The 14,017-nt window shown below is 36.3% G+C and overlaps 2 protein-coding genes and 1 long non-coding RNA gene across 6 annotated transcripts; 1 reads left to right on the top strand and 2 right to left on the bottom strand.

Annotated features, from left to right (window-relative positions):
* Nucleotides 1-205: 205 nt before the first annotated feature.
* Nucleotides 206-9,932, top strand: LOC122395596 (sodium leak channel non-selective protein). The gene is made up of 29 exons (XM_043393290.1): nt 206-440; nt 757-890; nt 971-1,156; nt 1,231-1,454; nt 1,525-1,799; nt 1,877-2,124; nt 2,216-2,605; nt 2,741-2,932; nt 2,990-3,127; nt 3,206-3,412; nt 3,493-3,689; nt 3,813-3,935; nt 3,995-4,168; nt 4,258-4,437; nt 4,546-4,798; nt 4,880-5,047; nt 5,179-5,387; nt 5,470-5,590; nt 5,646-5,779; nt 5,858-6,023; nt 6,282-6,476; nt 6,574-6,791; nt 6,903-7,126; nt 7,216-7,352; nt 7,433-7,569; nt 7,646-7,802; nt 7,875-7,994; nt 8,057-8,231; nt 8,322-9,932. The coding sequence occupies exons 2-29, from the start codon at nt 786-788 to the stop codon at nt 8,498-8,500; spliced, it is 5,232 nt and encodes a 1,743-aa protein (XP_043249225.1). The 5' UTR covers nt 206-440; nt 757-785; the 3' UTR covers nt 8,501-9,932.
* Nucleotides 4,438-6,302, bottom strand: LOC122395705. Its single transcript, XR_006258990.1, has 3 exons — nt 5,905-6,302; nt 5,633-5,733; nt 4,438-4,838 (listed from the first exon to the last, which is right to left on the bottom strand). It is a non-coding gene; the product is annotated as an uncharacterized LOC122395705 (long non-coding RNA).
* Nucleotides 9,933-10,281: 349 nt separating the features above from the next.
* Nucleotides 10,282-13,886, bottom strand: LOC122395618 (DNA replication licensing factor Mcm3). Of its 4 annotated transcripts, XM_043393335.1 has the most exons (12): nt 13,660-13,886; nt 13,484-13,596; nt 13,162-13,370; nt 12,783-12,913; nt 12,467-12,705; nt 12,102-12,344; nt 11,660-12,023; nt 11,271-11,575; nt 11,051-11,201; nt 10,678-10,972; nt 10,539-10,566; nt 10,282-10,480 (listed from the first exon to the last, which is right to left on the bottom strand). In XM_043393335.1, the coding sequence occupies exons 1-12, from the start codon at nt 13,729-13,731 to the stop codon at nt 10,282-10,284; spliced, it is 2,349 nt and encodes a 782-aa protein (XP_043249270.1). In that variant the 5' UTR covers nt 13,732-13,886. The 4 variants fall into 4 exon arrangements, with proteins under 4 accessions (XP_043249270.1, XP_043249268.1, XP_043249269.1 ...); XM_043393333.1 differs by having other exon boundaries at nt 10,539-10,972; XM_043393334.1 differs by having other exon boundaries at nt 10,539-10,972; nt 13,198-13,370.
* Nucleotides 13,887-14,017: the final 131 nt, after the last annotated feature.

The following is a 14,017-nucleotide window of genomic DNA, read 5'->3' as shown; positions in this document are numbered from 1 at the left end:
ATGTAAAATTCTTTTGGAATAAAAATATTAACTATATACATGTTTTATTCGTACCTTACTTAGCGACATAAGTACATAATATATATACCGCTGAAGAAAAATTTTAAACGAGAGATTGTAAACGATGCGTTTTTAAGTAATTGTAAATAAAAAAAAACTTTGCCATTTCGGGGCTGCGTCGAACAACGCGCGTTTCTTCGGGGATTTGAAATATTGATTTGTTCGGAACGAAGCTGCAACTGCTCATGCTCACAGTGCTTTCACTATCGCTGTAAAGCTCGGAGCTCGATCGAAAAATGTTCACCGCCATGCCACCAGCTTGTTGTTAGCACTAAAATGTTTATCACACGTTAAGCTCTATCGTTGTTTTATACTGAGATGTAGTCTATATGAATTGCCGTAAAGGTAATCTTTCTCGTTGGCCAACTGTTAAACAAAAGGTAGGTCAATGTGGTCGATTAAATTACTTTTACAGACATAACTACTTACAAGTGTTTCGATGTTGCTTCGTAATTTAACACATATACTTATTTATATTTTTTAAAAGTTTACAGAATCGATCATTGTACACGCTTGGTTCGGTAAAACATTTTGTAAATTTTTGAACGTGTTGATTCAACGATACTTTGCCAACCACTTTGTGACAATAATACAATTGTTTTGACAATGTTATTAATACCGTGGAAAAGATTATTGCATACGCGAACATTTGTTAGTCGCGGATTTTTTAATTTAAATAAATATTTTAAATTACAGGCCTCACCATTGCGAACATAATACCTATTATGATGCTGGGGCGCAAGCAGAGCCTCAAGGGGGAACCCGTCTTGGCCGATTATGGGCCAGAGGAGTCCCTCAATGAGAGCGCTGACATAGAGTGGGTGAATAAGGTAATCTAGTTAAAATAATTAATTTTAGTTTAACACTTTTTGTGATTTAATTTTTAATAACAATTATCTAACCGTTTCAGTTATGGGTTAGAAGGTTGATGAGGTTCTGCGCCCTGGTATCTTTAGCATCAGTCTGTTCGAACACTCCAAAGACATTTGAAAAAGTTCCACCCCTTCAGTACGTTACATTTATTTGCGATTTAGTTGTTACGTTTTTATTTACTGCTGAAATGATGGCTAAGATGCATATTAGAGGTATACTGAAGGTAACCACCAGACTTTCTAAAATTTTTACGATATACTTTTGAAAAGATAATATCGAACGAGAAATATGTTGCAGAGGGACAAATCTTACTTGAAAGATCATTGGTGCCAATTCGATGGGAGCATGGTGGTCTTCCTCTGGTTGTCCGTAATTTTACAAATGTTTGAAATGCTGGCTTTTGTTTTAAAGTTTAGTTACTATTCGATATTACGGGCACCACGACCTTTAATTATGATACGCTTCCTAAGAGTCTTCCTTAAGTTTTCCATGCCGAAAGCTAGAATCAATCTAATTTTCAAGTAAGTAAAAGATAATTCGCGTTAAATTTTCAATTTAATATTTTCTACGCTTGCACATTCACTTTTTCAGACGCTCGAGCCAACAGATATACAACGTGACGCTTTTCTTCCTTTTCTTCATGTCCCTCTACGGTCTTTTGGGCGTACAATTTTTTGGCGAACTGAAAAATCATTGCGTTCTCAATACCACCGACCCAAAGCACATTACGATAAACAGTTTAGCGATTCCTGACACCTTTTGCTCGACCGATCCTGAATCAGGATATCAATGTCCAGAAGGGATGACCTGCATGAAGCTCGAGTTATCAAAGTATATAATGGGTTTCAACGGTTTCGATGAATTTGGTACGATCTTGTGTTAACGTTTAAACAAGTCTCGTGATCGACGAGATAAATTACATAGATGTTTTACTATTTTTCAGCTACGAGTATTTTTACTGTTTATCAAGCTGCATCGCAAGAAGGATGGGTTTTTATTATGTACCGTGCAATCGACAGTCTACCCGCTTGGCGAGCAGTTCTATACTTCAGTACAATGATATTTTTTTTAGCCTGGCTTGTGAAAAACGTTTTCATCGCAGTTATCACGGAAACGTTTAACGAGATACGAGTACAGTTCCAACAGATGTGGGGCGTCAGGGGGCACATCAGTAACAGTACAGCGTCACAAGTCAGTCCTACAACGATATACAAAGTGCACATTGTAAATGAAAATATTAATGTTTAATACAAGTGATGAGAATGTGCGGTTAACTTTGTAGATATTGACCGGCGACGACAACGGCTGGAAATTGGTGACGCTGGATGAAAACAAGCACGGCGGACTAGCTTCTCCTGTATGCCACGCTATTCTGAGATCTCCTCATTTTCGGATGGTAGTGATGTGCGCGATTCTGGCGAACGGCATCACTACCGCGACAATGAGCTTCAAGCACGACGAAAAGCCAAGGCACACCTACTACCACAACTATTACTATGCCGAGATTGCGTTCACGACATTCTTGAATCTGGAAACGCTGTTCAAAATTTGGTGCCTGGGATTCCGAAGTTATTACAAGCATTCGATTCACAAATTCGAGTTGCTGCTGGCAATTGGTACAACCATACACATCATTCCGTTCTTCTATCCTTCTGGATTCACATATTTTCAGGTTTCTACATTCATTTTCATTCGGTTCTGAAACACAATAAGTATACGATTACAGAAAAGGAAAAACAACAAGAACAAAAGTTAAAAGTTAACGTAGGTACAGTCTGAAATTGATACAATATTATTTCGGTATTAGGTGCTTAGGGTGGTCAGGCTCATCAAAGCATCGCCGATGTTGGAAGATTTCGTGTATAAAATATTTGGACCTGGAAAGAAATTGGGCAGCCTTATAATTTTTACAATGTGCCTACTTGTTATATCGTCTAGTATTTCTATGCAGCTTTTTTGTTTTCTCCGTGACTTCACGAAATTCGAGACGTTCCCAGAGGTAACGTATTAAATCAGACATGTTTTCTGTACGGATGATTGATAAAAAATCTTTCAGGCATTCATGTCTATGTTTCAAATCCTAACGCAAGAAGCCTGGGTCGATGTAATGGACGAAACGATGCTCAGAACACACGAGACAATGGGTCCTTTCGTTGCCGTGTACTTCATTTTATACCACTTATTTGTCACATTGGTAAATAGTATACGTACATATTTTTACGATTATTTAATTACATATCGGCTATATACTCACTCAACTGGATTTTTAAAGATTGTGTTAAGTTTATTCGTCGCTGTAATTTTGGATAATCTTGAACTGGACGAAGATATCAAGAAGCTAAAGCAATTAAAGTTTCGCGAACAAAGTGCAGAGATTAAAGAAACCCTACCATTCAGATTAAGAATTTTTGAAAAGTTTCCCGATAGTCCTCAAATGACGTGCTTACATAAAGTTCCGTCAGATTTCAGTCTTCCAAAAGTACGTATCACATACATTTATCATAAATAAAACAGCACAAGTGCATACGTATACTTGATACTTGATGTGTTCTAATTCAGGTACGCGAAAGCTTCATGCGACAGTTTGTATTCGAAATGGAAAACGAAGAGAACGAAGGGGCGAAGAAAGTAAACGAAACTTTTGATTCAAAAATGGTATACAGAAAACAACGCCCGGTAAAGATTTTAAATAATCCACCGAAAGTAAGGAATGTTGTCATTAATCTTAAAAAAGCGGCTGTTAGTTACATTATAGAGTAAGTATAAGATTCAATAATCGTAAACTTTTCTATCCTGTATCTGTACATACTTAAATAATATGGTAAATATGGTAAACCTCTGTTTACGGAAACATTTAATAAAAAAATCTAATTCTTCAGTGACTCCAACAATCAGAGGCTGTTATTAGGTGATTCAGCTATGATACCAGTACCGGGTAAGGGCCTTTTGAAGCCTCAGGGTACTGTAAACAGTGCGAAACAATTGCGCATCGAACAAAAAAAGTAAGACTAATTAAAAATAATTCGATCACGTGATCCTTATACTTACGTTACTGTCACAGATCGACCAGAAGAAGTGTCCGTAGTGGATCGATCAAGCTAAGGCAAACCTACGAGCATCTGATGGAGAACGGTGATATCGGAGGTATAAACAGAGTTAGTTCTTCGCGCAGTAGACCGCATGATTTGGACATTAAATTGCTACAAGCTAAAAGGCAACAGGCAGAGATGCGAAGGTACAGTAAGGGAATTATGCACCTTCTTATAGTTTTTAACACTTTACACACCTTTAAGATTGAACGCTTACCACATTGCACCCCTGTAGAAACCAACGCGAGGAGGATTTGCGTGAAAATCACCCGTTCTTCGATACTCCGCTGTTCGCGGTACCGCGCGAGAGTAAATTTCGCAAAATTTGCCAATCGCTCGTTTACGCGCGGTACGACACGAACGTGAAAGATCCGTTAACTGGAAAAGAGAGAAAAGTTCAGTATAAAAGCCTGCAGTAAGTGCCCCTATTTAACATGGCTGCTCTTTCATGACACGCAGTAGATTGTTGCTTGAAGTTCGTAGAAGAACCTGACAATCGCCAATAATCACACACGCTTTTTAGTAACTTCCTTGGCTTGGTCACGTACCTGGACTGGGTAATGATCTTTGCTACCACGATGTCTTGCATCTCTATGATGTTCGAGACGCCACGGTATCGCGTCATGGAAGTTCCCGCATTGCAAATCGCCGAGTACGGTTTCGTTATCTTCATGAGTATCGAATTAGCGCTCAAGATTCTGGCGGACGGATTATTTTTCACACCAAAGGCCTACATCAAAGACGTCGCCTCTGTTCTGGACGTTTTTATTTATGTCGTACGTTCACGCCCAATAAACTCTTTTTCTTGTTCAGCTTCTGAAACATTTTTTTATATTAATATAACGGCGATCGTTCAGGTCAGTCTTGTGTTCCTTTGTTGGATGCCGAAAAGCGTACCCGCGAATTCTGGCGCCCAACTTCTCATGATCTTACGATGCGTCAGACCACTGAGGATCTTTACTCTTGTGCCGCACATGAGAAAAGTCGTTTACGAATTATGTAGGGGTTTCAAAGAGATCTTACTGGTAAATAATTCTTATTTAAAATCAATTGTTCGGCTCTGTTATTCGTTGAATCGACAGCCCCCTAATTTGCAATGATTAACATCCGTTGCGAGGAGTAGTATCGACAAAAACTGAACAAGAAGCTTTTTTAGGTGTCTACTCTATTGATCCTATTGATGTTCATATTTGCGAGTTACGGTGTACAGCTTTATGGGGGTAGATTAGCTCGATGTAACGATCCGACCATCTTGAAACGGGAGGATTGCGTTGGTGTGTTCATGCGAAGAGTATTCGTGACGAAAATGAAATTGCGACCAGGCCAAAACGAGAGTTATCCATCGATATTGGTGCCACGTGTTTGGTAGGCATGTCAAATTAAAGATATTCGGTCCAAGCCCATCTCAGGGTAATGAGATTCTTAAGTATATTGTGATATATTTTAGGGCCAATCCTAGACGGTTTAATTTCGACAATATCGGTCATGCGCTGATGACACTTTTTGAAGTACTCTCATTTAAAGGGTGGTTAGACGTTAGAGATGTTCTTATCAAAGCTCTTGGACCCGTAAGTCATTTACAAAACCATAAGAATGCAGATGATACTTACAATGATTTTTTAGGTCCACGCTATTTATATACACATCTATATCTTTTTGGGTTGTATGATTGGTCTGACTCTGTTCGTTGGTGTCGTTATTGCCAATTATTCTGAAAATAAAGGAACCGCGTTACTCACAGTCGATCAAAGACGATGGTAAAATTTCAGTCAATTAATTAACAGTTCAGTTATTCCGAATAACATATAAACGAATGTACGTTGTTGCTTGAATAGGTGCGATTTAAAGAAGCGATTGAAAATCGCACAACCGTTGCACTTACCGCCCAGACCAGATGGGAAGAAATTCAGAGCCTTTATCTATGACATCACTCAGAATATCTGTTTTAAAAGATTCATTGCGATTATGGTAATCATAAACAGTGCTCTTCTGTGTGTCTCCGTGAGTTGGATATTTTTCATTTTCTTTCCCCCGTAGCAGTAATAACGACAACACACAACACAACAAAACAAAACATACACCGTTAAAAACATTTAACAAAATCATGATACAAAAGTACCATTTAAGAAGAAAAGGATTTTAATGGCTGTTACTTTGAATCATTTGTTCCTTGCCGGCTACCATTAGACCGTGGTAAAAGTAAACCGACACGTTTTTTGCGTTAACGACATATTTATTTTTTTTTCCATTTTTCCTAAGTGGAGAATCGAGGAAGAACACACGGAAGCACTCGCTACGGTGTCCACGATTCTGACACTGATCTTCCTCGTGGAAGTGATCATGAAAAATATTGCTTTTACACCACGTGGCTATTGGCAGTCCAGAAGAAACAGATATGATTTGCTCGTGACAGTCGTCGGTGTTATTTGGATCGTCATTCATTGTACAATGAAGGTATGTCGGTAATGATTAATTCATGATTAGTTCAACGTTTCATGAATTATATAAAATTTTAACAAACAGATATAATGACAGGAGTGATTTCTTACAGAACGATTTGTCGTACGTAATCGGCTTCATGGTCGTGATCCTTAGATTCTTCACCATCACCGGCAAACATACAACCCTTAAAATGTTAATGTTGACAGTCGGAGTGTCCGTTTGCAAAAGTTTCTTCATTATATTCGGCATGTTTCTTCTTGTTTTCTTTTACGCCCTAGCAGGCACGATCATTTTTGGAACAGTAAAGTATGGTGAAGGTATAGGAAGGTAATGTTACATAATCCTGAAACAAATTAGGGACAATATTAAAATGAAATGATAATACAGAACAGGCGTTCTTGGCGTAACGTGATTCTAAGAGAGACGTTTACCATTTAGGCGTGCCAATTTTGAATCACCCGTGACCGGCGTTGCTATGCTCTTTCGTATCGTCACAGGAGAAGACTGGAATAAGATAATGCACGACTGCATGATACAACCGCCGTATTGCACTCCGGCTGCTAATTATTGGGAGACCGATTGCGGCAATTTTCATGCTTCTTTAATTTATTTTTGTACTTTCTACGTCATTATCACATACATTGTTTTAAATCTTCTGGTGGGTAAGTACTAACCGACCTCTTCGTCAACAAACAAACGCCAAACGTAACTCTCTTACGTTACGATGTAAAAACTAATCCTTTTGCGGCAGCTATTATTATGGAGAATTTCTCTCTATTTTATTCTAACGAAGAAGACGCTTTATTGTCGTACGCTGATATTAGGAATTTCCAAAACACCTGGAACGTCGTCGATAATCACCAAAAAGGTGTCATACCGGTGAAACGGGTACGCCTGAAACAATTGTTACTAGCTTGATAAGTCGTTGTAAGTTAGACTAGAAGTAATGATATATTAGTTTGCTTTAGGTGAAGTTTATCTTACGGCTGTTGAAAGGTAGATTAGAGACTGATCCGCAAAAGGATCGACTGCTCTTCAAACATATGTGTTACGAGTTGGAAAAATTAAACAATGGTGAAGACGTTACTTTCCATGATGTTATTAAGTAAGTTACCATCGTCTTTATCTACAGGGTCTCCCATTTTAATAGTTCCATACCAATATCTCATTCTTTTCTTCAGTATGTTGTCATATCGTTCGGTCGATATACGAAAAGCTCTTCAACTCGAGGAATTGTTGGCAAGAGAGGAGTTTGAATACATCATCGAAGAAGAGGTTGCTAAACAAACGATAAGAAATTGGTTAGAGGGTTGTTTAAAAAAAATTCGAGCAAGCGGGGTGAGTTTATGCATAAAGTATACAGCAGTCCTTTATAATATAAGTAAAACAAATGTAATTTTTGTATGGTAGAAGCAACAAAATAGTCTTGTAGCCGGTCTTAGAGCCAATACTGACCAGCCTATACAACAACAAGAACATACGGAAGAAAAAAGAAAGGAGGCAGAGAAAGAGGAAGAAACTGAAACAAAGGTAAATTTCAGTTTACCAATTTTCTTTTCCACAGAATTTCATTAACGTGTTTCGTTAAATAGGATACCGACGGGTCTAAGCACAAAGCAAAGAAGCCAGCAGTTCTTCCAAGATCGGATAGTATAGGCAGTGGATCAGGCAGAAAATATTTAACTCCAACATTGTCGGATCCCGCGTCGATTAGGTCTGAAAAAGACAAGAACGTACCACCTAAAAAACGAAATAATAGACCACCGCGTAAGTTTCTTTTTCTACATACATGTATCTTAACTATCGCCGTACCTATTTTCATCACACGTTTCTCCAATATGAGTTTTCCGTTTGAAGCGATGGCAAAAAATAATTTGCCACATCTCACAGAAAACACAGAGCAAACCAGGCAACAGCGGGAAGCTTTCAATTCGAAGGCGAATGTACCAAAACCTTCCAGCGTTATACTAGAGGTTCGAGAATGGTGGAAAGAACAATTGGCGTACAGCAGTGAGTCTAGCGAAGATGAGGTTTAAGTATGTTTGCATTTTTTTAATACGCATAAATGAAAAGCATGGGTATAAAAATGAAGCACATGTCTTTAACAGACTACTTGACAAAATATAAATCAAATTAAAAATGTGTTTGTTGCGTGTGCTTCGTTTTTATTTATACATATACAGTTAAAAATTCACGATTCAATTTGTTAAAACGACAGTTGAAGGAAAAAGGTATAAATACGTGCCTGAAACATCTATGTTAAAAAGAGGACTTCGAAAAAGCACCTTTAATCTGACCATAGGGCAGAGATGTGAATCCTGTAATACGATTAAACATTTCAAAAGATTTTCCATTTTCTTAAGTCTATAATTTTTTAGTATTATTGCACAATTTTATGATATAGTGTTCTTGCGTTGAAATATTAATTTTTTACTGCGTTATCTTTTAGTAGAATGTATAAATAATTGTATTATTGCGCAAGGGAAGTGTACTATATCAGTTTGGTTTTACATTTCTTATTGCACTATATAATATCATTATTGTATCTTGTAAGCGCACAAGTTGTTAATTTCGTCCTTCTTATCTCAGCTTGTTACAACAAATACTCAGGTTCCACATAGATTAATGTTTTGTAGATTGTACACCGTGTTTTTAGATATATTAAAAATAATTTATTAATTGTGTTATACTATATATTTTGTGTCATTTATTGGTGTTGAGGTATGGAATTTTTAAAGAATTCTAGAATTAGATACAATAGATTTTATACAATAAAAAATGTTAAACCATGGAAGTGCTAATTAAAATTAATCAAATCGATGTTGTCAAGGACAACTGTAAGTACAAGAAACATAAATGCTGATTTCTCTTCTAATAAGAATAGCTCGGTTGTTAAAAGATTGATCTATCTATGTAAATGAAAATAATTCAAATGTGGTATGAATTCGTTCGTTTATAACAGAAACCATTACGTCCTAAAGGCCTGTATTATAATGATAAGAAAGTAGCGGACTTTAATATTGGCAGTGTAAAGCTTTTTGCATCTGTTTGTAACCATAGTTGTAGTGTTTTTGTTATGGACATAGGTGTAGAAACACCTATGATACATTCAATGATGATAATTTTATCATACGAATTATTCGTATAAGAAACATATTAAATCATAATATCGTCAGCATATTATTCAAAGTAAATATCACTAAACATACAAATATAAGTAAATAGAATTTGATTTTAAGTAAATACGTTATAATTTTTGAAAAATTAAAAATTGGCAAGATTTTGTAACACGATTAAACAGTTATAAAAATAATAAAATACGATCACTGGCATAAAATTAGCTAGTAAGCTGAACATATTGACGATGTTACAAAGCTAACAAGTTTTCTAACAAAATAATGAAAGCGTAGATAGAACAAGTTACGTGTAAAAACAAATGCCTAAGAGACAGCACAACTATTTATAGTTACGTAATGAGTTGATTATATATATATATATATATATTATACAAAACATAAAGACTCAGAGGCGTAAACAATATTGTTTACAGTATTGTAATGAATGTTGATCACTGTTGCTAGTTTATGTGCCAATGTGTTGTACTGTAACATGGAAAGATAATAAATATTAATAGATACAATTATTTTCAGTCATTACAATTCCTTATATCTAAAGAAAAAATTAAAAAACCTGCAAGTATAAATTAATTATTGGAATGTTGAATACTCACTGAAATATTTTTTATAAAAATTTTATAAAAAATTTACAATGTTAAAATAGTAAAAAAATACAATATGGCTGACTTACAGAATACAATTTACATAAGAAATATGTTATCATCTGCAGCCATTATTTGATTAGCGTCGGACATTTTATTAATTGCGGCAGTAATTTCACCCGAGGTAAACTCTTGTGATTGTTCACTGTTGATGAATTCGCGTACTCTTGATAATGCAAGCGATTGCGCCCTTTCTTGTTGAAACAACTTGTGAAGAAGCGTTCTAAACACTTTCAGTCTGAAATCATACAATACGTATAAATGAATATGTATATTATCAGAGTTTAAATATATACCTTTCCTCGGTAATAGTTGCAGGGGTTTCTAACATAGTTTGATCAGAATCTGGCGCCGACGATTTGTCAGATCGGCTTTGTGAACTTGACACAGTTTCTTTTTGTAATCTGGTGACTATCATTGGTTCATCGATGTGGCTATCGGCATCATCGCTATCAAAGTCATAAGGATCATGTTCTCCAGGTGTTTTCGTTTTTCTCGTACGTTTCTTTTTCTTCTCCAATTCTTTATCCTCCGTGTTGCTATCTTCGCTATCGTGCCGCCTTCGTTTTTTCTTTTCTTTTCCTAATACTCGCTTAAAATAGGCGAACTCTACAAGTTCTATCGCCGCGTAAGCATCTTCGGCTGTAACGTTCTTTGATAAACGAGCCTTTGCGTGTGCCGTAGATAATCGAATCAACGTTTCCAAACTACGAGCTGTTATAGGTTGAGTCTGATTTAAAAGAAAAATAAATTGTTAACAAACGGTTAAGCGTAATGATCGTTTAAATGAATAATGTAAATCGAATACCCTTGCTACATTGGTTTCCACTGATTCTTCTGACCGTAGTTTTGAATACTCGGCAGCAATTACGTTGCTAGCCTCTTCCGTAAGTTTTGGTTTCATACAACGAGCGATGTAAATGTATTTTCTCATAAAATTTATAGTAAAAATTTGATCGCTAAAAAAACATTTCTTGCGTTTAACAATGAAAATATATTTGTGAAATCGCACACTAATTTTCAAGTACCTTTTTGAACGTAATTGCCCATGTAATAAAGGATCATATTTTTGATAAACTTGAATTTCCGTATCATCGGAAAAAATCTGATCTGGATTTTTAGTGGTTAACACATCTACTTTAGCACCAAACGGCAATGCTTCTCCATCTTGTTCCGTCGAATTCCTAAACCTGTGCATTCTTACAACATGATCACTGATTATTTGATCCTGATCGGAATCTACTATATCCAACATGACAAATAGTAGATCAAAACGTGAAAGCAGCGAATCTTGGAGACCAATGTTTTCCATTGGCGTTTTATATTGATCATACTGCAAATACGTGCACACACATTAAGTATCAAACATGTACCAATTTTTAAATCAAACAAGTAATTTCAATATAACAGATTTTACTCTTCCATAAACTGGATTTGCAGCTGCTAACACCGAACATCGTGCATTTAAGCTGGCATGTATTCCAGCTTTGGCAATGGTTACTTTTCCTTGTTCCATTACTTCGTGTATAGCTGTTCGATCAATGTCTGACATTTTATCAAACTCATCTATGCAAATGATTCCTCGATCTGCCAATACCATCGCACCAGCTTCGAGTCTGCGTTCCCCCGTTTCATTATCTATGGTAACAGCAGCTGTTAATCCAACACCGGAAGATCCTCTACCAGTAGTTGGTATTGCTCTTGGTGCAGTACACAAAACATAACGTAGAAGTTGTGATTTTGCAACGGATGGATCACCAATTAGCATAACATTAATGTCTCTGTAAAAATTACTGCTTATACCTTTGTTTACTACTTTAAAAATGTTTTCGTAATATATACAGTTTAAAAATATTTACCCTCTTAATCTTGTACCGTTAGGTAATACTTTCTCAACACCACCAAGTAGTAAACATAATATAGCTTTCTTTACATAATCGTGTCCATAAATAGTAGGTGCCAATGATTTACTGAGTAACTCGAAAATATTTTTACATGCATTTGTTTTGGCAAGTTTTTTACACATAGCCACATCATCATGAGAAATAGCTAGATTAGCATCTTTGCTTAATTGCATGATATTGTTAGCAATTAAAATTGTTCTGTAAGAAAGCATATTCTTTATGTTCAAGTAGCTTCGGATGATCGGCAACGCTTTTCTGATACAGGCAGGGACCAGATTTTAAAAAATAAAGAACAAACACGCATTTTTCGATTAACAAACCTAAAAGTGCCTGCTGTATATCCTCCTTGTTTGCTAGGCATACACCTGAAACTTCCAACAATCTGTACTCTGTCCCCTGGTTTGCAAAGATCCACTAAATCGTTATCACAAACAACGTCAATACTTCGTGGTAACTGACCAGTGGGTGCTTTCTCCGGCATTTCTTGTATAGTTAACGTTTGATGATCTTTGTATACAGAAAGACCAAATTCTGTTTCTAAAGGATTACCATCCTCATCCTATATTTTTAATAATGTTAAAATTAAAATGCACGATTTTTATTCTTAGAAAGTATCGATGTACATCAATTAATTACCATTGTTGGATATATAGCAGATTGTGGAAATGCATCAAACGAAGTCATATCTGTGTACGCTCTTTCTATCACTGTCTTTGTTGTGGTACAATAGTGAACGCTTCTTACAACTTTTGGTCGCACCAAAGAGCCTGCCGACAGTTACAATGCATATCGAACAGGACCAAATTATAATAAAACTTGTGTATAAAATTTGGCAAACTCGAAAAATATGGCTGGCACAAAATGTGAATCTTTTTCAATGTTTACCTATACAATTTCAATCAAATTGATGAGAATTAGATTTAGTTTATTCGTATTTATAAAGTTTAACAAGCGAATCGGTTACTGTGCCACCCATGTTTGCCAAATTTTCCAAAAATATGTAACATCAACGTACATTTTGTAGCAATACCTTCCACGCATACCAAATTACCTAAAAACCTTGACGTAAGAGTTCTCGGTGTGACATGTTTATTTCCAAAACTTCCTTCAAATCCTATAAAAAAATCTATGTTTGCTTTTGCATAATCTGTGTAAATGTGCCCAACGAAATGCTTCAACGCATTTTGGAAAACTTGATGTTCTTCGAAAGAATTGTTCAACAGGCTACAAGAAAAATTGAAGTCAGTACTGTAGACGATAGCGTAAATGTCAGCGTGGTTGGAATATTTTTAGGAGACAAGGAACATCAATACGTGAACCCGTTCTACTATGCTCACCTTATTGCCCGAGTGGGATTTTTCCTTCTTAAATCATTAACGTTGACTAACAGTCTGCGTTTGTTCTCGTCGATCATATTCTTAACGAGAGTAGTATAAATGCCTTGATCCTCCTAAGGAACAGCCATAACAAACAAGCAAATCAAATCGAAGAGTGAACGTTTATATCAACTTACCATGTCATCTAAAAAATCCAAGTACTCCCTTTGTATCTCTTCGAGTCTCTGATCTCTATCAACATTATCCATTTCTGTTTCGATTAAAATTGGTATTCTAACGTAATCTAAATAACACTAACGTTAAACTATTAAACGTTCGGCGTGCTCCCACGATATTTTGCGCGGGAACAATGTTACCACACGGCAGACCGGTACTCAGGCTTGCACGAGAATAACAAGTAACTGAGATAACCTAGCAACGGACGAACGGAACACGGAACGAAACGGAATCATTCGAGATTCGATATATTTCAAAACATCGACATTTCACTGTCGTTACGGTAAACGAGTTTGACCGCGCTCTCCGTAAGATGTC

This window comes from Colletes gigas, unplaced genomic scaffold (assembly GCF_013123115.1).
Source record: "Colletes gigas isolate AHSC1104 unplaced genomic scaffold, ASM1312311v1 Colletes_gigas_Sc00006, whole genome shotgun sequence".
Lineage (NCBI taxonomy): Eukaryota > Metazoa > Arthropoda > Insecta > Hymenoptera > Colletidae > Colletes > Colletes gigas.
The sequence above is the reverse complement of the archived record's forward strand: the minus strand, read 5'-3'. Positions and strand labels throughout refer to the sequence as shown.

Bases quoted from the DNA above. Each gene is read 5' to 3' on its own strand.
- LOC122395618 (XM_043393333.1), bottom strand. From the start codon at position 13,731: ATGGATAATGTTGATAGAGATCAGAGACTCGAAGAGATACAAAGGGAG. The intron at 12,706-12,782 runs GTAATTAATTGA...TTAAAAATATAG, and splicing joins CTGCTATATATCCAACAATG to GATGAGGATGGTAATCCTTT. The intron at 12,345-12,466 runs GTTTGTTAATCG...GCTTTCTTACAG, and splicing joins TATACAGCAGGCACTTTTAG to AACAATTTTAATTGCTAACA.
- LOC122395596 (XM_043393290.1), top strand. From the start codon at position 786: ATGATGCTGGGGCGCAAGCAGAGCCTCAAGGGGGAACCCGTCTTGGCC. The intron at 2,606-2,740 runs GTTTCTACATTC...TTTCGGTATTAG, and splicing joins CTGGATTCACATATTTTCAG to GTGCTTAGGGTGGTCAGGCT. The intron at 5,048-5,178 runs GTAAATAATTCT...AAGCTTTTTTAG, and splicing joins GTTTCAAAGAGATCTTACTG to GTGTCTACTCTATTGATCCT.